This window comes from Falco naumanni, chromosome 17 (genome assembly GCF_017639655.2).
Source record: "Falco naumanni isolate bFalNau1 chromosome 17, bFalNau1.pat, whole genome shotgun sequence".
Taxonomy (NCBI): domain Eukaryota; kingdom Metazoa; phylum Chordata; class Aves; order Falconiformes; family Falconidae; genus Falco; species Falco naumanni.
Window position 1 is genome coordinate 599,954 of NC_054070.1, and position 22,227 is coordinate 622,180.

At 50.7% G+C, this 22,227-nt stretch overlaps 1 protein-coding gene across 3 annotated transcripts; it reads left to right on the top strand.

The window, feature by feature from the left end:
• Positions 1–495: 495 nt before the first annotated feature.
• On the top strand, positions 496–18,546 carry LOC121098535 (potassium voltage-gated channel subfamily A member 3-like). 3 transcript variants are annotated; one of them, XM_040616621.1, is made up of 3 exons: positions 496–4,052; positions 12,431–12,553; positions 13,138–18,546. In XM_040616621.1, the coding sequence occupies exon 1, from the start codon at positions 663–665 to the stop codon at positions 2,412–2,414; it is 1,752 nt and encodes a 583-aa protein (XP_040472555.1). In that variant the 5' UTR covers positions 496–662; the 3' UTR covers positions 2,415–4,052; positions 12,431–12,553; positions 13,138–18,546. The 3 variants fall into 3 exon arrangements, with proteins under 3 accessions (XP_040472555.1, XP_040472556.1, XP_040472554.1); XM_040616622.1 differs by having other exon boundaries at positions 12,394–18,546; XM_040616620.1 differs by having other exon boundaries at positions 12,431–18,546.
• Positions 18,547–22,227: the final 3,681 nt, after the last annotated feature.

The window sequence follows — 22,227 nt, forward strand, 5'->3', positions numbered from 1 at the left end:
CACAGACACAGGCGTGCACACACACAGGCACATGCTCTCTTCTCTAGACAGCAAAAAAAAAAATAAAAATCCCCAGCACTAGCCCAGACGCTGATTCAAAACAACTGTTGGTGGCTCCGGCCGCTGCTGTCTGCTTTCCATTACCCACAGCCCCGCCGCGGCTCGAAATGGTGAAACCAACAGGCAACCCCCCAAATTAATAATCAAAATTACATTTCACCTTCCCGGGGGAGGGACAGAAAAACTCTTTCTAGGCAGCGGTTCTGCCAGGAAAAAAACCCCTCTCCCTGCTTGCAACCCGCTGAGCATCAAAGGATGCTCCCCCGGAGGGGACCAAAGCCCCTCGGTGCGTGGCGGGGTGGGGGTCCGGCTCGGCAGCCCCCGGGCAGGGGAGGGGGTGCCTGCAGCTCGCCGGGGGCCGCGGGGCAGGGCCGGGGTGCTGTGGGTGTCTCCGGGAGCAGTGACTGAGCGAGGCGGTGCCAGGGCTGGGGGCGGATTTTTTGAGAAGAGCCTCAGCGCCTCAGAGCAGCGGCAGCCGCTGGAGGAGTTGCGCGGCTGTTTCTCCCTCTCCGCCCGGAGGAGGAGGAAGAGGAGGAAGAAGAGGCTTCGGCTGCCGCCTCTCCGATCCTCCCTCCCCCCTTCCCCTTCCGCCCCACACCTTTATGGACGAGCGCCGGAGCTTGCTCTACTCTCCGGCTGCCTCCTCCGCCAGCCGGCATCCGCGGGGCGGCTCGACCAGCCACCACAACCTGGGCTACACCGAGCAGCTGCCCCCCGCCGCCCCCCAGCCGCCCCCCGACCAAGAGGAGGAAGAGGGGGAAGAAGGGGAAGAAGGCAGCATGACCGTGGTGGGAGGCGGCGGCGGAGACCCTTTGCTGGAAGAACCACAGCATCCTCATCCTTTGCTGGGGGGGGACCGCTACGATCACCCCCCGACTCCGGCCGCGGTCCCCGCCGGCCAGCCCGCGGGCGGTGGGGAGCATGAGTGCTGCGAGCGGGTGGTGATCAACATCTCGGGGTTGCGGTTTGAGACCCAGCTGAAGACGCTGGCACAGTTCCCCGAGACGCTGCTGGGGGACCCACGTAAGAGGATGCGCTACTTCGACCCCCTCCGCAATGAGTATTTTTTCGACCGTAACCGTCCCAGCTTTGACGCTATCCTCTACTACTACCAGTCGGGTGGACGCATCCGGCGACCCGTCAACGTCCCCATCGATATCTTCTCTGAGGAGATCCGCTTCTACCAGCTAGGGGAGGAGGCCATGGAGAAGTTTCGGGAGGACGAGGGTTTCATTCGGGAGGAGCAGCGGCCGCTTCCCGACAAGGAGTTTCAGCGCCAAGTGTGGCTCCTCTTTGAGTACCCTGAGAGCTCTGGGCCAGCCCGAGGCATTGCCATCGTCTCTGTCCTGGTCATTCTTATCTCTATTGTCATCTTCTGTCTGGAGACCCTGCCTGAATTCAGGGATGACCACGACTATGAGGGAACTGGAGGGACCTTCGGGACAGGCGGCGGCCCTCTCCCACCTGATGTCTTCACCAACTCCTCATCCTCAGCTAATTCCATGGTGTCGTCCTTCACCGACCCTTTCTTTGTGGTAGAGACTTTGTGCATCATCTGGTTCTCCTTCGAGCTGCTGGTCCGCTTCTTTGCCTGCCCCAGCAAGGCCACCTTCTCCAAGAACATCATGAACATCATTGACATTGTGGCCATCATTCCCTACTTCATCACGCTGGGCACCGAGCTGGCTGAGAGGCAAGGCAACGGCCAGCAAGCCATGTCCTTAGCCATCCTCAGAGTCATCCGGCTGGTCAGGGTCTTCCGTATCTTCAAGCTCTCCCGGCACTCCAAGGGGCTGCAGATCCTGGGGCAGACCCTCAAGGCCAGCATGCGGGAGCTGGGCTTGCTCATCTTCTTCCTCTTCATCGGTGTCATCCTCTTCTCCAGCGCCGTCTACTTCGCAGAAGCCGATGACCCCAGTTCAGGTTTCAGTAGCATCCCCGATGCCTTCTGGTGGGCGGTGGTGACCATGACCACGGTGGGCTATGGGGACATGCACCCCATCACCATTGGGGGCAAGATCGTGGGGTCTCTCTGTGCCATCGCAGGGGTGCTAACTATCGCTCTCCCCGTGCCTGTGATAGTCTCCAATTTCAACTATTTCTACCACCGGGAAACAGAAGGTGAGGAGCAAGCCCAGTACATGCACGTCGGGAGCTGCCAGCATCTCTCGTCCAGCGAGGAGATGCGGAAGGCTCGCAGCAATTCCACCCTCAGCAAATCTGAGTACATGGTGATCGAGGAAGGGGGAATCAACCACAGTGCATTCAAACAGGCTGCCTTTAAGACAGGCAACTGCACAACCACAAACAATCCCAACTGTGTGAATATCAAAAAGATCTTTACGGATGTTTAAAAAACCCACACCAAAAAAACAGCAACAAAATCTAAGGATGCGATAAAAAAAAATAATAACAATAATAATGCAAAGTGACTGTGTACTCGGTATTGTGTGGAACATGCACCATCGTCGGTCTGTGTGTGCCCTCGTTTTTATACGTTTATTTTTTTAGATCCTTCCTTTCTAAAGATAAAAAAAAAAAAAAAGGATTAAAAATTCTCCGAAGAAGAGGACAGCTAAAGGGTAAAGAGAAGGAAGATGAAGACAAAACACACTCACTGTCGAAACAGGTGTTTGTTCTGCAACGTGTTGCAGGGCTGCTTTGTTTTCTCGGTTCTGGGGACCTCTCGTTTTGCTCCTGAATTTTCTCCCTCCCCTTCCCTAAAGGCAGCGTGTAGCCGATTTCCCTTCCATCACATAAGCTCACTTGTTGGATTAACAACCCTGGATTGAGTGGGGAGAGGAGGAAAACATGTTGCAGAGCCTGCTGCAAGGGGGTTGGGAGGAAATAACCATTTAATTTTGCAGAGAGTCTCTGTTACCACATTGTTAAATGACGCTTAAATTGAAACGTGTGGTGTGCCATCACAGGCACATCACAGATTCCCTTCTCTCCCCTGTTAGATGATTTCTGAAATTCTAATCTGGTCAGAGACCCGAGTGCAATCAATGCTGATTTAAATAGAAAAAAGAAAAAAAGAAAGAAAAAGCCCTTGTTTTGTGTTCTTAATTCCCTTCCCCTGTAACCCTATGGTATTATTTCATCCAACGCCAAATTTGTGGCCGTGCAGCAGGTCTGTGTGCGGGGAGGAGGGAGGCAAAAGGCAAAATGGAATGGTTTCAGGAGCCGACAGGGTGCAGGGAGCGATGCCAGCACGGACCGGGGGATGCAGGATCCGCGACGGGCTCCTCGCTGTGGCTGTGCAGCTTCAAACCCACCCAGCTGGAGACAAAGGGATATTTCCTCCCTTTTTTGCAATGCGTTTGGGAGAGATGCAGCTGCTTATCGCAAGAAGATTAAAGTGGCGAACACGCCTTCCAGCGGAAGTCACTAATTCGGACCGGAGTGATGCAGTTGCCATGGTGACCATGGTTTCCTGGGAAACCCCTAAAGGTTGTCATGGCATCCCTTCTCCCATCCCCCTTGGTCCTCGCTCTTCCCACAAAAACCTTTCCAGATGGTTCCAGCCCTGTCATCCCACAGGACACCGTGGCTCTGCCCCGCAATGTGACCCCATCCTGGCACCCCCTTCCTGGGCCACGTCCTGGCTGCAGCTTCCCCTGTGCCGAATAAAGCACCCGTAGGCAATAAGCACACCACGAACTCACCTCTCCCTCGCAAAGGAGCTCACACCTTGCTGGTGAAATTGGGGGATGGAGTCTCCTTGCAAACACGAGTTCCCGCTGCGCCGACAGTGACCCTGCACTCCCCCTGCGCCACACGAAACCCGGTGGTTTCCCCAATCCCAGTGTGAAATGGCACTGGGCAGCCAGCGGGAGAGCTCGGCTGAGAAACCTCGGCAGATTTTTGAAACAAGGGGGACAGATCTATAAAGAGCAGGATTGAAAAGTAACCAAAATTCTGCCGGGGAAAATAGACCCGCTTCTTCTTCACATGTGCACCAGAGGCCACGGGACATCTGATGGGATCAGGTGAGCTTTGCACGGGGTAGAGTTTAATAGCATCATAAAGTAACGTTGCTTTTTTGGGGGACAAACCTCATGTTTTCCACTGATTAGTTGTTTTTTTCAGCTTACCCTGCTGCTCTCGGGTCTTTTTATGCACGTTAGGTAAAGTGGGATAACATCCTATAACTTCTCTGATTATATTTGCTTTTCACTTTGCTTTTTAGTGCTATGCGTAGAAGGTAAACCCTGCTGCTTTTCTGCAGCTGGATTTCTTCAGTTCTTTGCTAGGAAGGTCATTTGCAGCAGTTTAATGCTTTGGTCCGGCCCCTGCCACCAAAGGAGGCTGAAGGCAGGGCCTGGCTGCTCAGCTTCGAGTGCCTTGGCTTCAGCTCTGCTCTGTTTCACTAGGTTTTGGGTTAAATAAAACCAGATTCATTCAAGGTAGGGTACTGCACAGGGCTGCTCTTAAAAGCCTCCTACAGCAAAGAGAGATTTGACCCCAACCTGTGCAAGTCACATCACGCTCCAGCATGTGGAAAGGGGGATTTTTCCTGAGAGATGCCAGCCATGCTGAAATTGGAGTTTGGCTAGGATTTTACACAGACTTAAAAGGATTGGGACAATTTGTAACACTCTCCCTTAGACTTGCCTTAGCCCCAGTTAATAAACCCTTATAACCAAAATACCCATCAGAGCAGCTTCTTGGCTAATGGTATGCAACAGCTCTATTGGAGCTACTGTAGTTTTCACCAGCTGAGGATCTAACAAATTATCTTTATTAGGAAGATGATCTGGAGCATTGCAGAAGGTAACTGGGATCCCTTGTCCAGGATAACTGGGATCTCTTAGCTGGGGTAACTGGGAATACCCCAATGTGTCTTTTCCCCAGGCTGCCAGCAGGCTGTAAAGTAATTTCTGCCTACAAGCTCTCACTTTTTATTGTTGTTAAAGCTTTTCCACACACCTGTTCCTAAAAGGAGGATTTGAGTTTAACAGCAGTGGAACAGTCCCACTCTGGAGAGTTTGCAGATGAGTTTTGTGTCTGCATTTTCCCCGTGGCAGCTGCACAGGGTACGGAAACCACGTGTTCTCCTGTAAATGGCACAGTACCATTTTCAGTTTCTCTTGTCATCTAAAATAAGCAGAAACCGTACAGGTTGTTAGTTTGCTTTCCTGACTACTCCCTGCCTTATTTAGTAGGGGCAGAATAATTTCAAATGGATTTTATTGACGGTAGAAGATGCTGTATGGGAGAGGTGTCAAGAAAACCACTTCGTCCTCTGGAGTAAAAGGCAGTTTTGCTCCAGTACCCAGTGGTATCGCTGAAAAATATAAAAGCACCACTGCTCTGTCTGTCAGATGCACACAAACAACTGGATGCAGAAAAACAGGGATATCTTTTTGATGGTCTGCCCCATTTCTGTCTGCTGCTTCCCTCTGCGCTGTCTGGTTAGGTGCTGTTCAGCGAGAGAACTGCTCTGTTCCAGCACGGGCTGACTTAAAAGTGGTTGCTGCGTGTGTTGTACCAGGAATTGGAGAGATCGCGGAAAGATTGCCCTCTTTGCAGCCAGCTGCTAGTTTAACTTCCTTTGCTCTCCTGCAATGTGCCTCCTATTAGGACTTCAGACTGTTTTGACAGTCACTGGGGAGTTAAAGATGAGCCTCAGCCTGTGCAGCGTGTTGGACTTGACTGGTTCTAATGTGCTTAGAGGGGGCAGCATTAGGAGATTAGTATTAGGGGAGCTGCCTGCCTGCTGTCTGCAAGGCGAAGGGCTTGCCTAGACTCGGTTTATTACATTAGAAGGAGGAAAGTGCATTACTGAAAGCTGCTGGCTGACATTTAAGATCGCACAGAAAATAAGCAGGGGTGAGGTGGGGTCCCTGAAACGCGTGGTAGTCCCCAGCATAGACTCCAGACCTTGTTGTCTGCATGCACGGCGTGGCAGGGATGCTCTCTGAAATATTCTCCTCCTCCCCTGTCCTTTGTGCCTGTCATCTGAGTGGCAAAGTGACACTGCTGGCACCGGAGGATGGGAGCAAGGTGGGAGCCGGCTGCCTCTGCCCCAGGGGTGCAGCCCTGGGAGGCTGTAGCTGCCTCCCTGGCTGCTTTCTGTGTTCAGTTTATATAGGGGCACTGGGTGGTATAGAGCCTTTCCTACCTCTTTTTGCAGGCTCCTTTCCCTTTCCTTTTGCTTATATTTTAGGACCTGTTCCCTTCCCCTGTTTTCAGCCCTGGATGCCACCGTGAAACACATCCTTGGTACAGCGAGACAGGGGACATGCAGCAACCCTAACCCTGGCCTCTTCACTTGGTACTTTGACACTATCACCTTTTACTCTTGCTTATTTGCCCTTTTTCATGTGTGTTTTCAGGCCTGAACTCTTCTAAAAAGACTCTGTTGTTCTCCAGCACAATAGGTGACCTTCAGGTGCTTGGGGCGGCCAGAGGAGCAGAACAGTATCCATCCCACCCCACGTGTGGACACACACAAGGGCTAGAGATATCTCTTTCCTCCAGGAGGGTTAGATTTCTTCCCAGGCAATTGTTCCTGCTCCATCACTTGACAAAAGGAGTTGGGTTTTGTTTTTAATCCCCAGTTTATGGACAGTTAAGCGGAGACAAAGGGCAGACAAGCAGCTTCCCCAGCAGGAGGGAAGGAGGCATCCAGAGGCATCATGGAAGGGGTCTCTCCTGGCAGAGCTCTAGGGCAGGGAAAGGGTCTCTGGCAGCGGTTGCTGTGTGCGGAGAGTTTTCTTCTTGAAATCTGTTTAATTGTGTAGTTTGGAGCCCTCTTCCTGCCAAGCTTTTAAAGTATGCGTATCTTGGTGAGAGCACATGGCAGCTCCCATCACAGCCTGGCAGGGCCTTTTTTTGTTTTCCCTTTTAAAATGCTTTAACAAGTGATGTCTGGGTAGGCTGCAAGCAGCCAAATAGGATTTAAATGCAACTTATTTTGCCCTTCAGTCTTAATTGCTCTATGTACCGGGAAGAAGAGCTCAGTGCACCAGCATCATTGTGCAAAGGCAGTTGTGTGGGCAATGGATGTGGGGAAATAGGGACTTTCTAAACATCAGAGGATGCTGTGGGCAGGGCAATATCCTATAAAATGTTGCCTTCACTGCTACAGAGCTAGTACTGCTCTTCGGCACCCTTCCCTGCTATGGCTCTGCACCCCCAGTCTGAACGGGGTGCTTGGCTCAGCTTTGGGGGGGGTGTTGCATAGCTGGAGGATGTGTTGAGGACGGGATGCTGCTGCTTTTTCCCGTTTCTCCCAGTGCTGTTTACCCGGCAGAGGCTGCAGGAACAGAGCACCCACTGGGGCTGGGCGAGCCCGATGGTTGCCGTGCTGTGGGTGCAGGGTGGTGGGAGCCCTCTCCCGGTGCCGGTGGTGGGAGTCGGGAGTGAGCGGGAGGGCTGGAGCCGTGCGATGCTCTGGCAGGAGGGTTTCCTTGGAAACAGTCATGGGACTCTGGCTGTCGATGCTCTGACAGGGACATTTTGGGGGTGTTTCAGGGTGGGTGCCCCGAGCTGCCTCATCCTGGCTGGGAATCGTTTCTCCAGCAGTGGGGAGGGGTTGTGCTTCATTTTGGGGGGTGGTGATAGAGGGTTTTCTTCGGGCAGAAGTAGGACTGGCATGAGGAGGGGAGTACAGCCCTGCTGGAGGGCAGAGCCATCCCATGGTGGGGGGCACGTTTGCTGCCAGAGGAGCCCTGCAGAGCAGCCCCAGCCCCATCTCCGCAGCATCTGGCTCTCCCAGCTCAGCTGTGGTTGAGCCTGGGATACAATCAAGACTTTTTACTCCTGTGCTTGGCTTCCCAAATGGAAAATGAGTAATGGTGTCTCTGTCAAAGCGATATTCATCCCACCTGACAGGACGCGTGTTTGCTGCTTTGCTGGGAAGGCGTCAGGGCTCCTGCTCTTTGTCACCCGGCGAATCCCATGTTTTGCTCATGAAAACTGTCCTCTGTGTGGAAGAGGGATGCATGTGGGGTCCCACACCACCCTTGTAGCTGGAGCCCTTCTACCCCTCTTGCTAGCAAAACTCAGCCACAAATGCTCTGAGAACCACCCCCCCCACCCCCCCCCACCCCCCCCCCCCCGAGCCCCCATGTGCTTTTTTTATCCACAAAAAAAGCGCTGCTTTATGAGACTCACAAATTCTGGGGTTTGTCTGTGGCTCATCACCACTCAGAGCCTGAATTTTTGGTGCCGAGGATGCTCTGCAGCAGGGCAGGGAAACCTTCACGCATGAACCTCCCCGCAGGCCACTGTCAGTTTTCTCCTTCTTATGAACGAAGACATGCTCAAGTAAATTAAAACCTGTCTCCTGTCTCGTTCAGCTTGTCACTCGAGTTAGGAGCAGCTAAAATACTTCCCGATCGCTGCTCTTCCCCTCCTCGTAACAGGAACAGTCCTTACCTAACCGCGCTGCACACTAATACCAAGACCCCCGCTCAGCGTTGCAGACAGCAGCACACGCTGCTGGGTTTGTTTAAGAATGATTCATTTCCTTAAGACTTGTTATTCAGATGCTTTTCTGAGCATGTTTAAGCTCTGTCATGTCTGTTGCTTTTCTACAGTTGTTGCACTTCATTTTTAGCATCTTTAACGCATACTGGGTGAAGACTTGGTTTGGATGCGTGGCTCGCACGCCTAGATTAGCGAGTGGCTCTCTGCTCTCGCTGGCAAGGGATGCAGAGTGCAATCAGGTTTATTTTCACATTGACCAGCACCAGCTGCTTTGCTTTGCTTCCTCTGAAGCACTGTCATGAATAGATACGGAAAATCCTTTGGGGTTGTGTCATGGTTCAATCGGCAGCGGAAGCACCGAGGGCTCAGCCCCCACGAGGGTAGTGGGGCTGCTGGCAGCAGGGTCTGTGCTGGGGGTCTTGCTCTCACGGGAAGCTGGAGATCGCAGCGGGGCGTGGAGAAGATGAGCACACACTTTGCAAAGTGGGTTTTTTTGCGTTTGCAGAGAGATGTGTTCGCTGTGCGCCTCGGTTGCAGTCGAGGAGCTGAGTGCAGTGCAGGGTGGTGGGCGATGCTGTGCTGCTCGGAGAGATTGCGGTTGTTAGTCCATGAAAATGTGTGTCCCTGCACCCCTGACCTGCAGGGTGGGAGCACTGTGGTGTTTGCTGTTGGCCTGCTGGGTGGCTTTGGGCAGGCCAGCTCCTCCGGACCTCAGTTTCCTCATCTGTAAATGACACGGAGCAGCTTCATTAAGTGCTTGCAGTGAGACACGCTGTGGAAGGAAGAGGCAGTTTTGAAACACAGGACAAGAAGTGAAGAAGGGTTTGTGGAGTTCAGCTTCCTTGAAGCTTGCAAAGCCTGCAGACCCTCCCCCTGATACCCCACTAACTGCAGTTATTTCTCCCACCAGGGGGAAAGCCCCGGGTTTCACCCAGCCTCCTGGGGATGCCGGCTCTGCTCAGCTCCCTTCCCCAAACCATCCTCCCTCCTCTCCTGTGATTTCTTCACTCTGCATCTTGGCACTTGCTTTTCCATCCTTATGGCTCATTTCTCCTGGAATCTCTGTGCATGTATAGTTTAAACCCCTCTTCTCCTTCCTTGCTGGTCTCTGCTTGGAGCTGCCACAGCAGCTCCATAATGATTTGAACCTCAAGCTGTTGCAGCAGGTGAGAAATGAGATATAAGAAGTTTGGGCTTAAAATGAACCTGCCTGCTGCAAATTTGAGCTTGGAGGAGGGATGCAAAAGGAGTTTGCTCTGAGCAGGGTGTAGCATTGCAGGCTAGAGGGGTTTTCTGCCTCTCTGTGTGCATCCCCAAATTAAAGGAGGAAATCTTTCTGCAGCATCTGAAACAAGCCTGGGCTGTTTTCTCCTGGGGCACGAAACCTTTCAGCAATGTCTCTCCCATCCTGGTTGCAAAATGCCCTGAGAAAGCAAAGCATGCACAAGGAGAAGTGAACCAATGAAAGCAACCTGGGTTCAGCTGCTTTTCCGACCGTTGACTCTGGGAGTTTGGCTTTATTGCTCCGTTCTCTTAACCAAGCTGCCAGGCAGCCCCCTTAGAGGAGAGCATTGCACAAGCGCTTACCTCTATCAGCCAGACATAGAACTCAATAAGAAGAGATATCAAATTAATATGATAAGATCCATTTTCCCTAACCCTGCGTTGATTGGCATCGATTATAGCTTCCTCTTTAATTCTGTATTAAGACTCCCAGCCATTCCAGCATAGTGTTTGGGATCAGCGACAGATGGCCAGACCCATGATTTTTGCAGGTTGCTTTGTTTATCCCTTAAAAAATTGGCCTAACAGGAGCCATGTTCCAGTCCTCGGGATTTTCACTAGGTCCAGGGCTCAAGAGATACTCAGTACTTGCAGTCTCATGAACTGCTTCACCACCTCTGAATGCTTGGATACAAGTCGTTTGGCTCGGCTGGTTTAAAAACATTTAATTTTTGTGACTGCTCTTTAATATCCTCTGTGTCTCTTGGAGAGGAGAGGATTTCGTCACCCGCATATGATGGGAAGACATCTGGATCCCTTCAGAGGAGCTGGAGCAGCACTATCTCCTGAATGCTCCTGACTTCTCACTCCCACTGCTGTTCTTGCGGAATTCAGTGAGATAACGTCACCGTTAGGCTGAGGATGTGGGGTTTCTTTCTACAAGGGCAAGGACACAGCCTGAGAAGGCACTGGGGTACCCCAAAGCACAAGGATTATTTGCCAGGTTTGAGAACATTGTTATTTACCGCTTAATCTGCAGAGCCCCAGCTCTGCCGTCTCCTCAGCCAAAGCAATGGTGTCCCCCGGGCCGGGCTGGGTGGAAGGTGCTATTTGGGTTTTATTTGTGTAATACTCCAGCAATGCTGGAGGATCCTGGCAGTTTGACCGTTGCTTTGCAAAAAAGCAGGAGCCCTTCCTTGCTGGCAGGTGGGAGGGGGGCTTAATCCCCCCCCAGCAAGCCCAGTCCAATAAAGCATAAACCCCAGTTAGCTTTAAGCCCATGAGTAGTCCTTCTGGCACTCCCAGATAAGCTGGTGCTTGAATAACTGGCTGGTCTGAGACCCTTGCAAGGAGCACTAAGCCCCTCTGGTAGCTTATTTCCCCCCCGAGTGCTGCGCTGCCTTGCAAGGGGCTCTTTGCTCCTTGTGGGAAATCCCACCTCTCTCCTTTCCCTGCCTGCCTTTAGCACCCCTGCAACACCCAGAGCGTGGGGCTCACCCTCCTCAGTGCAGGGATGCTATCCCGTCTCGCATAGCTTCATCCTGAGTCTCCCTTTGGGGAAAATTGGCTCATTTTGGGGGATGAGCTGGGACCAGGCAGCTCAGGACCAAGAACCTTCCTACGCTTGGCTCATCACCGGCTGCTAATGAAGCATCCGGCTCACGTGATGTGATGTGGTGGTAGCGCTCATCTTATTAGTGTGCACCACACACAGGTTTTATTATAGTTAATGAACCTTGCTATAGGAAGCTTTACTAATTCCCACTTGAAAAATCACCACGAAAGGGCCAGAATTTGGGGGGAGGGTGACTCCTGCTGACTTACACAGGGCTGAAATCCTCAGGAAATTTGGCCGTGCCCGTCCCCATGCGGGTGCAGAGCCGGGACACAGTACAGCAGGAGGTGGGATGCTCCGATTGCTGCGGTGTGAACTAAAGGCAGAGCATACATTTTTGGGAAAATGAGAGGAATATAAGTAGTTGCGTGAAGTTTCTAAGAATTTCAGCGTCTTCAAGACAGAGCAGAGCATCTCACTGTATTCAAATAGGAGTCAGGATGCGTTCCTTTGCGCTGTAGAGTTATTAGGCTTCAAAGCCGACCTGTTGCAATGCCAGCTGGGTTCACACATTCCCAAGGCTCGGCAGCTCTGGCACCGCAGAGATTGGGGGATTTTTTTTTTTTGTCCTTTGCTAGACATCTCCATCCTGACATCAAAATGGAGTCTCAGGTTTGAGCTCTGCGGGAGCGACTCTGCGGTCCGAGGGCTGGGTGCGGGATCCACCCCGGCTCCTGCCGTCCCCTGCATCAGATTTATTAGATCCACCAGTTGCTTAATATCATGTGAATCATACCGGGTCAGAACAAACCCAGCTTGATTAAGATAAAAATATGATGAGAAAACCCCACTTTGTGCTAATCATTCTGGATTTGGAACTTGTCATTAACGTGAGATAATAGTTAATAACTAGAATATATTTAATGAATCTTTTTTCTATCTTTAGCTCGCTTTAGGCTGCATTGCATTTAGCCTGTTAAAGAATTTTAATTAGCAAATTTTCACTTTACATTTGTGGGGAACGGGGATGTGAGGTCGGAGGGGACCAATGTGCAACATCTCTTCCACTTTACCTTGAAAAAAAATAATAACCTGTTGCTTGTTTTCCAAACCAGGCTGTGCATAAAAGTGGTTCTTTGCTCTGCCCAACAGATAACAGAAGAAGTTTCAAAATTAAGACCTTCAGGACTGTGTTGAGAAATACAACGTCTCCAAGAAAATGGCAAACATCACGGACACGGTGACTGATGCTGCTGTGGACCCGACTGACAGAGGGTCTGTCCTCCCCAGTTAAATCCATTTCATATTTCATATAGATATATATATATATATGAAATATTTGCCACGTTATCTGTGTTTTCTAACAAGTGCATTATGTAGAAGGGAACATCTTTGCAGCCAGAAGATTATCTTCCAATCATGTGCAATATAACGAGACTGAACACAGCCAGAAAAATGGAGGAGGGGATGTGGATATCAGTTGGACGTTATTTCAGTCTTTTTTTTTTTTTTTTTTTTTTTAATTTAAAAAAAATCTCTTGAAAGATTAAGCAACCGGAAAGGAAACGTTAACCGGAGCTGCTCATAAGCAGTCCAAGTGTTTTCCTCGAGGTGGGAGGGAGATGGGGGAAATTCAGTTGCTTTCACTGTTCCCTGTCAAAGGCCACGGGCTGTTTTCAGCGCTGGGATGTGAAATTTCTGTTCCCTCTTTCTGACTTTCCTGCAAATGCTCTTTATAAGTAGGTATGTACTGTACCAAAGGCTGTGATTTATTTTAAGTCCTTATTAAGAAAGTAACATCTCCACTGATGGTGAGGAAAATTGTGTCACACAGTCGACAAATTGTGCCTTCTTTTCAGGATCGCTCCATGAAAAACTACGGAAAAATCGAATTTCTAGAGGTGGAAAAGGTACAAACCCCCAGTCCTGGCTGGTTGTGCCCCTGCTTCATTTCACAAAAGCCTGTGCGCCCTTCTCTGCTGTTCCACTGTCAGTCCTGAGGGAATATTATAGTATTGTTTTGCTAATACTATAATAAATGGGAAGTCCATCACTCCTTTGCCCATCGCTGTTTCATTTTGCACGCTGAGTTATTTTTTGTGGCAGGTTAAGAGCTGTGGGTTGCCTGCACTCAGCTGCAAAGCTGTTAAAACTGGGATTTCCCTGACCTCACTGCATTTCCTAGGACCCTATGGCTAAATATTCTCCCAGTGCAAAGGGATAAATGGTCTGCAAAGGTGTAAATGCCAAACGGCAAAGGGGTCCATGGTCTCTCCTGCTTCAGGCTCCCCGCTCTCGCCCCAGCCTCATCCACCTCTGCACGCTGCCTCTGTCCCAGTTTTGAGACTAACCCCCCCCCCCCCAGCACATACTGGGTTGGAGGAGCAAGGCAATACTCGCAACAGCATTGCAGTTCTGGGCAAAAATAATGTCAGTGGGACTGAGCAAGAATGGGAACCTCTGCGTCTGCATTGCAATAATTCACCGGGGATGGTTCGGGGAACGTTAATTCGGACTGGACCAAACAAAGCAAGCTGGAGCTTGCTCTAAAGCAGAGGGTGCTCACAGGGAAGTGACAGGAGGCAAAATCTTTAGGCATGTGAAACAAACTCTTGAATTCATGCCACTGACTGCTTTGGGTCCGTGTTCAAAGACAAGCCTTGGGGTCCCCACTGGGTACCTGGAAAGTAGAGCAAGGACCACCCTGCCACCAAAACCTGGATCCTTCCCTGAGCAAAGCTATTTACCTGCATTTCAAACCAGATCCTGGGCAGGAGGAGATGGGGAAGATACACAGGAGACACATGTGGGATGCTTCAAGTCACAACCCAAAGGAGGATGCACCTAAAAATAAACACCCTACCTGGAAGAAAGGCTGGGAAACAGGAAAACTCAGGGGAATACTTGTGGCAAAGCAACTGGCTTTCTGCACCACGCATCTCTCCTTGCAGAGAGCTTTGAAGACGAATGAGGCCCAAGTGGGTTCCTTGAGCTGTTCCTGAATGATGGTTCAGGGCTGGGATTGCTCTGGACCTGCCTGTGGTTCAGCATCCTCCTTTCTGGCTGTCTAAGCCCCGCACACAAACTTCAGCCGAAATTAGGATTGAGAAATTCCCTTAATGGTGGGGAAATAATGTGGTTCTTAAAGGAGTGCATTGACTTTGGTGAGGTCACGTTTTGTTTTGTTGGTTTTTAAACACTGATAATTTCTTGGCTTGAATTCCTCCTCCTGTCATGGCATATGCATCATTGGTGATGAAGACCTTGTTCATGGGAGCACAGCTTGGGGGGTCCCAAAGACAGATGCCTCTGGGGCTCTGCGTGGGTGCAGGCTGTGGAGAACAGGCTGAGATGGTGAGAAAAGAATTAAAAATTAAAAACCCAGCGGTTTTAGTCAAAGCTGCATCGCTGGCCTTGGGGAATGAAGAGCAAATATGGATCTGGCCCTTAGTGGGACATTGCAGCTGGGGCTTGTTTGCATTTATTCCCAGCATGGTAGAAACCCTGTGGTCCCTGGAGCTGTGGATAAATGAATTTGAAGGGCCTGGTGCTGCTGGCACCTGGTTTTAGCACAGCTTTTGCAGCACAAGGTGCAGAGGGAGCTGGGATGGGGATCTGGAGTGCTGGAGGAGCCTGAGGAGCAGATCTCCAAGCCCACAGAGACGAGCTGGGGGCGCCAAGGCTCGGCAGAGGGATGCTGGAGAGGCACGGAGGTGAAGCACCCTGTGGTGTGACATCAATGCGGTGTAAAAGCCCTCTGCACAAATTAAAGCTAATCGGAGTGATGGTTCTCCTTAACTTGGGCTTTGGCCATGCCCTGCCCTGAGGCCAGCCTGCGGGGGGGTAGGCAGAGGGAGCTCCTCCATGGGATCCTCCAGCTAATTGCTCTGCTGGCAGATCCCTGGGGATCTGGCAGTAACTGCAGTGCTGCCGCAGCCGGAGCGGTTTGAGGATGGGCTTGCAGAGCTCAGCCGACGGCATCTTAACACGGATAACCGAAACCACCTCCCAGGCATCCATCCCCTGGCTGTGCCCCCCCAGGCTGTCCCATCCCGCAGCTCCCTAGCACCAAAATTAATTAATATTCACACGATAAAAAGCCTAAGACCTTAAAAAAAACACCCTAAAAAAGACAAGAAAAAGTCTCCGGTGTTTGGAGAGTGGGGGCTGAGTTATTTCCATCACTGGAAACCCCAAATAACCGAGTGGTGGTCTGGTCTCTTCCCCATTGCTATGGATGGAGCTGCTGGCAGGCTGGGGTAGGTGGGACTGGGCTTTTTTTGGGGCGCTCTCACCTCCAAAACCACTAAGGAGCTGCCAAAGATATTTGTTTGCAGCCTTCCCTGCAGTGTGCCGGGTTTGTAGCGTGCACATTAACAGGAGGAGAATTGATTTTCTGGATTGCAACACAGACCTGGATGTTGGGAAGCCCTGGTCCCAAAGGTGTAAAATTTAGTTTCTTTTGGAACATGATCTAGTAGCCCTTAAAACGGGGGATAGAATGTATCAGTACTAAAGTTATTTTTATTTTTCACAGTGTTACAGAGAGCTTTTTTATGGCACGTGTGTATGTAACGTAATTATACCTCGTCTGTTTTCAAGAGCCACTTTGTTAAAGCGTCTCTCTGTTATGGTTCAAAAATGTATTTTGATGAGCAAAGTGATGGGAAAAACAGATCCCACCACCCCTTTGGGTTGGTGGATCCCAGCAGTCCTGCTCCCGGCAGCAGAAATGCCCCGTTCCCGGAGCAGAGCTGAGCCCGTGGCCGCCAGCTGCTCCGCTCCTCCTGGCCAGCACCGAACCCACCCCGAGGACATCTCACACCAGTGACAGTCTTGCCAAATTTCAACCTCTTCTCAATATTGTACATACTGGCATTGATGACGTTGCTCCACGCTGTTGGGTTTCTTTTGCTTGGTCGCTGAGCCAGCTAATTGTTAATGTGCTTTTTCAAAATAATTGAGAGTTTGATAGTCTTTAACTGTCAGTCCAGTATATTAATCTGTGTTGCCACGACTCTGACTCCAGCCTTGTGCATTTTAAAGATAACCATCGTATCGGGACAGCCGTGTTGAAATGTCATTTGGAGCGGAGGGCTGGATTTGGCAAGGGAAGACAAATTAAAAATGTATCCAGTTGATTAAAAAAAACCAAAAAAGGGAGCGATTTAATGATGGCTGACATCAAGAGAAGAGCCAAAAAATAGCATGCATTGATTCCCATAATCATCCGAAGACAGGCTGCTCATCTTTATTCATAGCCCTTCCGAGCCGTGCTCTGCGATGCTGAGAGCATCTCTGCCATGCCATGCATTAGACGTGCTCTTCAGACGCTGAGCACGCAGAGGAGCTGAGCACACCGACGTTCCTCCTCTGCGCCGTCCCTTCCCCCTGTGAATTTTAGGGTGCAATTGAAGTGATGAGAGCTCTGCCGTTGGGTCCATCCTGGTGGATCGGCAGGAGAATCCGAGCTGGGCTGGTATAGGGTCACGTAAAGCCACTTGTTTTAAGAACAGGTTTGAAGATTGTTTTGAGAAGGCAGCAAGATTAGAAAGCAAAATATCTCCGAAGGTGTTCAAGGGCGCTAAGGAAGGCTCAGCCTCAACCCCACGGGATGGGGCTCAGCGGCTGGAGAAGGCTCCCAGAGCCGACATATGAAGATCCGTGAGGCTGCTGTGCTTGCCCCACGAGATTTTGGGGAAAAGTCAGGATTCCTGTGATCCCATCCTGGCCTCTAGCCTCTTTCCGCAGGTGCTGGCAAAAAATCCTGCAGGATTAATGGCTCAGAAACCAGCCTTTGAGCACCCTGGGGGCTTCAACTGACGCGCACGCTTGGATGTTTTCTGAGCCAGGTGTATCAAATGCTGTTACTGCTGCTGAATCCTTGTAAAATTACGGAATTTGTGGGATAGCATTTTTCTCCCCTGAAAAACTTGGGGAGCGGTGTGCTCCCCAGTCTTTTCCTTTCCTTTCCGTTGCACAGCCAGCTGGAAAGTTGTCCCTCAGGCTCAGGTGAACACCAAGTAGCAGCCCTGGGTGAATTAAATGACATAGCTCTGTAATCCCCACATTTTTGTCCACCAGCCTCTGACACAGGTCAATTAATACGTTTCTTTTTCGCATTTCTTCTGCTTTCTCCAAGATGACATCAGTGCATCTATAAAGGGGATGGTCTGAGGAACCACTGTCCCCAACTGGTGTTGTCCCTTACACATCATCTTGCTGACCATCACAAGGCTGGGATGCTGATGCTGTGGTTTAAATGCATCGCTCCCATCCCTGAGGATGATTTCGGAGCAGGACAATTTATCTGGCGTTACACAAGTCATTGATAGAGCTGGAGTTGCAAGTCGAATGGTATTAAGGGGAAACGTAGCTGGGAAATGGTAAATAGGGCAGTTTGGATGCAGAACGACGTGTTTGCTGCCACGTCCCTCGTGCTGCCATTAGGCTACTGGAAATGGGACTTGATTATTCAGATTGCTCAGGTCTTGCAGGAAAATTGCCTGCACTGCTGAAGGTCAGCCGTTCCCATGGCTGAATTTAGCATCTTGCAAGGAGAACGGGCTCTTAATTCATCACCTGAGGTCTCAAAACATTGCAAGTGGGGGGCGTTGCATCAACCATCGACCTCCAACACAGGAGCAGCTCATGTTTCTTAATTTCCCATCCTTTACTATGCAACTTACCTTCACAGCATCTTCCTGGGACCGAGACAGCTGGATATAATTTTTGTCTTTGCTTTCCCTCGTTCGTGTGCGCAGCTGGGTAAGGCTTAAACGTTTCCATGACTGTCTCAACTGGAACACATGTTGGGTATATGTGACAGCGAAATATTGCCTTGTGAAATTCAGTGCATCAGGCTGAAAAACTAAAGCCTTCTCTGCAAGAAGGCGAAATCTTGACTAATTAGGTGCCATAGAAATGATGCAGTTTTGGACTGGAGATGTAAAGCGCAGTCTTGTTACTCCGAGTTCATTTTCAACTCTGGTTTTGCCAGTGAGCTGTGTTGCAATTGTTTAAACTTGTTCTTTTGATACCAGTCTGATGCTAAAAAAAGCTGCTGCATCCCGTCATCCTGGTGACCTCCACCGCGGTGTGGACCTTGTGTTCAGTTACCGGTAAAAAAAGTGATTGATTTTTTCTGTTGTTGTTGTTGCGTGATTTTTTTACCTGACGTTGAATTTATTTTTTTAATGTTTTTTTTTTTCATTAGAACTTGAAACTGTTATTTCATACGCAAAGTTCAATAAAATGGCTGAAACATGCAGCGCTTGGTGTTTGAAACTGCAGTGGGGCGGAGGGGAGATGTCGGGGATGCAAAGGGTGGTGCAAGGATGAGGTTTGAGATGCATCCTCTGGGTGAAATAACGTTTCAGAATGAAATAATCTGCAATTTAATACCATTCTCAGGAGTAAAATGTTTTATTTCTTTAGAGAAATAAAACCTTGGGGGAAGCTCTGCACATTGCCAGCATCCCAACCAGCCGTCTGGAGAGCTGTGCTCTCTTTATGGACTCAAAAATTCCAGGTGAACCCTTGAGATTTTGGTGGCATGTCATAAAAAGGGATGTCACTGGTGATGCTTTGGCAAAGGAAACACAAGTGGAGATGCTCACTCCAGAGCTGACCCTTTGTCCTCATCGCAGGCGGGGATCTTGCGAAACGAGGTTCGAAGCTCATTTGAAAACCTTGCTCTTGGCTTCGTCCCACGTCTTTGAGCTTCACCCAGAAGTGAACGTGGCCAAATAATATCAGAGCTTGTTTTGTTTGTTTGGTTTTTTTTTTTCTTTTTTAGATGACCAGGTGTCTTAAAAATATTGAATTGAATAGTGAGAATGGAAAAAGTTAGGATTTTACACACCACCTTTAATCGGTAGCAGCTGTGATCGGTCTCACTCCTGCACACCCACAACCTTCGAGGAGAGGATCTCCAAGAGCAGCTGAAAACTGGAGACTTTTCTGGTTCCTTTTGCTTTTAAATCACCTGTTTCTGGTATTTGCAGATTTAATTTAAAAAAGCAAGGTGCACATTCCTGGTTGGGGGAAAACAGCTGGAGACAGTGAAGAGAGCAAAGCCGTGGCTCAGCCCAAAGCCCAGCTGAGATTTGGGATGAGCCGCCCGAGCAGTGGGGGCTGGAGCTGGTTCAGGATCAAAGGGGATAATGACAAATTATTAGAGAAGGTGCTAAAAACCCAAGATTGGATGGAGCTTTGAGCAACCTGGTCTAGTGGAAGGTGTCCCTGGCCGTGGCAGGGGGTTGGAATGAGATGCTCTTTAAGGTCCCTTCCAACCCCAAACCATTCTGTGATTCTGTTAATTTTACAAACCCCCTTGTTTGACCCCCGTTGGCCTCGGGAAGTCTGACAGGGCCACAGGAGTTCCTAGAAAAGCAGCACTGAGTGCTGGGACTGGTTGGGGTGGCTTTGTCTCTCTTTGCTCTCTAGGTTTGCTGTGAGCACCAGGTCTGCTGGCGAGGTTGAGCTGGATGGTGGATGACCCACGATGAGCAAAAGCAGCTTCAGTGTGATTATTTCCCAGTTATCTCCAAGTAGCTGTACTGGGTGGGACCAAACTAGACCCCAGGCTGTGTTGGTGTCAGGGGCAGCTTAAAGGCTGGGAGGAGGGAGCCTCTCTGGTTCAGGGATGCTCACAGGGGGGTTGGGTTTAGCAGCTCTTGGTGCTTCTCTCTCTGCCGTGACCTTGATTTCTGTATCAGCTCCCCCAAGGGTGGTGGTGCCTTCCGCTGCAGGTTTCGGTTGGTGTGTGGTTAACAGGGGAGGTACTTCAGCATCCGTCAAAAACAGGATGCCGCAACGTTTGAGATGCAGACAGTGGCACGGATAGCAGGGGAAGGACGGGCACAGGGACCGTGTGTGGCACAGGCCACCTGGCTCTGCTTGAAGCAAGCAGGAGACACCTTCTGCAGCCCCAGTGATGGGTGGGGGTGATGTTCCCATACCCAACCCATCACTGGGACCCAGGAGTGAACCTTGATTTGGGGTCCACACCCAGACCCCATGGGTCTTGCAGGGTTTCCAGCCCATACTTGGGGTGATAAACGCATGGAGACATTGCACCGAAGAGCTGCAGAGGGACTGGACGTGGTGACGACAGCAAATCACCTCCAAGCCGCCTTTTATTTAGCAACCTGTTGGTTTTTTTGGAGGGAGGAGCTGAGAGGCTCGCAGAGCCCAGGGCTGGCACAGTGTGACAGCAGGGTGGGTGTCTCACGCTTCATCTCCAGCGGTTACAAACAGCAGCAGGTAAATGGCCGTAACAGTGCTGGGTGTTTGGAGCCACACATGGAGCAAACACTGGTGCTGCCCGGGTTTGTGAGGTATAAATTAATCTTAAAATAAAGGTCTGGAGGAGCCTGGCTGCGGAAGGGCTGGTTTCTGCTCTTCTTTAGGCTGATATTTGGCTCACCTCCTCACCCAAGCATAGACATCCCCGCAGCAGGGATGCCGTGGTGGCATCCCTGCGCACCAGTGTGACACGTGCCATAAATCCTTCGCTTGGTGCCTGGAAATTTGCTGCTTGGAAATTTCCCTGGGTGCCATTTCCTTCTTGTGTTATGAAGCAATATTGATTAATCATTCCCTACTCACCATCTCACCACTACGCAGGATTTTAATGGCCTGTGTCGTATCCCAGAGCATTCAGCTCGTCCAGCTGTGACTTTTCCAGGATGCTGCGGAGGGGCTGTTCCAGCTCGGAGTCAGGGTTCTGGGTGTTTCCTCTCTCCCCAGACCTGCCTTGCTAAGCACACCTCGCATTAGATATTTCGCTTCCTATCTTTTGAACAGCTCTTGGTACCCAAAAGGATCTTCCTTTCTTTTCCAACCAGTGAGGCTGCTTCCTTCTGCAAGGGTGGTTGGCCGTCCCTCTGCTGCCATATTCACCCATGGGATGGCTATCGTTTCCCACGTGGGAATCTCCTTTGCTTACCACCACCTGATCCTGGAAATTGGTTCCTATCAAATTTATTGATATAGCCTTGAATTTCTGCTACCCGTGCTTCGTTGTCAGCACCTCGCCATGCTGGGCTGCAGGCAGCGCTGACCCCGGGGCCGCAGGCGCCGTTCCTGCCCTGCCTGCGCTTGGGAAGGGTGGAAGCAGGTGTCACCTCCTGCTCTCCTGGGTGTCCCCGTCTGAGCCACCTCTTGATTTATCCATCGGCGTGAACATGATGTGCACCCACAACGTAGATGGGATGGAGACACCAACCGACAAACGTCATTATGGGGGTGGCAGGTGGTTGGCTTTGGGGAGGGGGGGCAGAGGGGACCACGCTCTCCTTGTCTGTCCCAGATGATGGCCATCACGGCGTGGCTTGCTTGGCTGCATTTGGGCAACCTGTGTTTGTCCCAGCTGAGGGCTGAACAGGAGCCAAGGGGCTACGTGGGGCTCTGTGCCCTCTGTGGTTGCAGGGAAGGAAATATCCCCCTGGCTTCACGGGGTCGTGGAATCCCATAGGATGCTGCAAGGATGGTCATTCCCGAGGACACAGCTCGCAGAGCGGTGGGGATTTCGGATGCTCCCAGGACCTTCCTGCAGAACAGAAGCATTTCCTTTATACACCAACATTTCCACAGTCCCAGAGGAATTAAGTACAAATTAAGGGAACCACCAGGATGTGGACCACCAACCCGAGCAGGGATGAAGCTGAACCAAGTCACCAGCCACATGGGTGGTGCCACCACTCCCATGGGTGCTCGGTGGCGGTGACAGCGCCGGTGGGTGCTGCTTGTCTGGGAAAGCATGAGCTGGGAGCAGAGGGTGGGGAGGGGGAGAAGGGGAAGCCGGAGCTAAAAATAGCTATTTTTGAACGAAGCGGATGAAAACCTCTTTGAAGAAGTGAGGGGAGAGGGGGAGGGTTTCCATGGAAACGGGGAAGTCTGTCTTTTCCCAAAAGAGGGGGTGGGAGATGAAGAAATAGTAAATA